General features: G+C 34.6%; 1 protein-coding gene across 1 annotated transcript in view; it reads right to left on the reverse strand.

Moving 5' to 3' along the window:
* The window catches only part of LOC119582288 (midasin-like), a gene marked incomplete in the record, with an annotated part of 28,200 nt that overhangs the window by 12,543 nt on the left and 14,808 nt on the right, over positions 1-849 (reverse strand). Inside the window, 2 exon segments of the mRNA XM_037930506.1 lie at positions 4-144; positions 373-523. Coding sequence (XP_037786434.1) covers positions 4-144; positions 373-523 — 292 coding nt within the window.

Here is an 849-nt window from a genome sequence, read left to right on the forward strand (position 1 = left end):
CCTTTTTTGGTCTAGTCTTAACTGGGGATTTGTCCTGTAGCTTATCATTCTCACTAATCTCTGTCAATGACTGTAAAAGGTCTTGCAAAAGATCACAACGATGAAGGAAGTGCTCCACTTCTCCAGAGGTTGTTCTAGTTGTCTCTGGAAGAGGGAAACATGGGTAAGCTAATAGTTTTGGAAAAGAAAATATCAATATCCCAAAGTATTAAATACCTGAATCATGCTACCTTCTGATTTTGACAGTTACCTTCTTAATTATTTCTATCTTTACTAAAAATCATACTGCCTTCCCCAAAAAACTACAATGTCAATAATTACCTATCCACATTACCCCCTTAATGCTACTGATGTAACATGCTTATAACTTACTGTCATTATGAACAGAGATGAACAGTTCCCATGACTTCAGGATCTTTTTGGCATGTGCACAGGAACTTGCCAACACCAACTGTCTCACAGCTGCTGAAACTGCACTTTCTGTTTGTTCTACTATATCTCCTAGAGATCTCCCATAATCAACCTGCATATAAACAAAAGTATAATCTTAATACCTTTTCAGCTAAGTAAAGTAAACAGTAGTGTGTTTCGGAACTGCATAATATCAGAGACAAATTTCTTCCAGGGCAAAAAATTTGTCTACCACAGTCTGCTATTTGTTTGCAATAATACAGTATCAGTAAAAATTAACAAAATCACTATGGATACACAACAAACATATATATCCTAACATCTTACACATCTAATAATCTAATTCTGTTCTGTAGGGATGAATTTTTTTTGGTAGACACACAAATCTTCATTCTCTAGATTTCTGATTTACCTTTTCCACATAAAACAAACAAACAA

This window comes from Penaeus monodon, chromosome 15 (genome assembly GCF_015228065.2).
Source record: "Penaeus monodon isolate SGIC_2016 chromosome 15, NSTDA_Pmon_1, whole genome shotgun sequence".
Classification (NCBI taxonomy): domain Eukaryota; kingdom Metazoa; phylum Arthropoda; class Malacostraca; order Decapoda; family Penaeidae; genus Penaeus; species Penaeus monodon.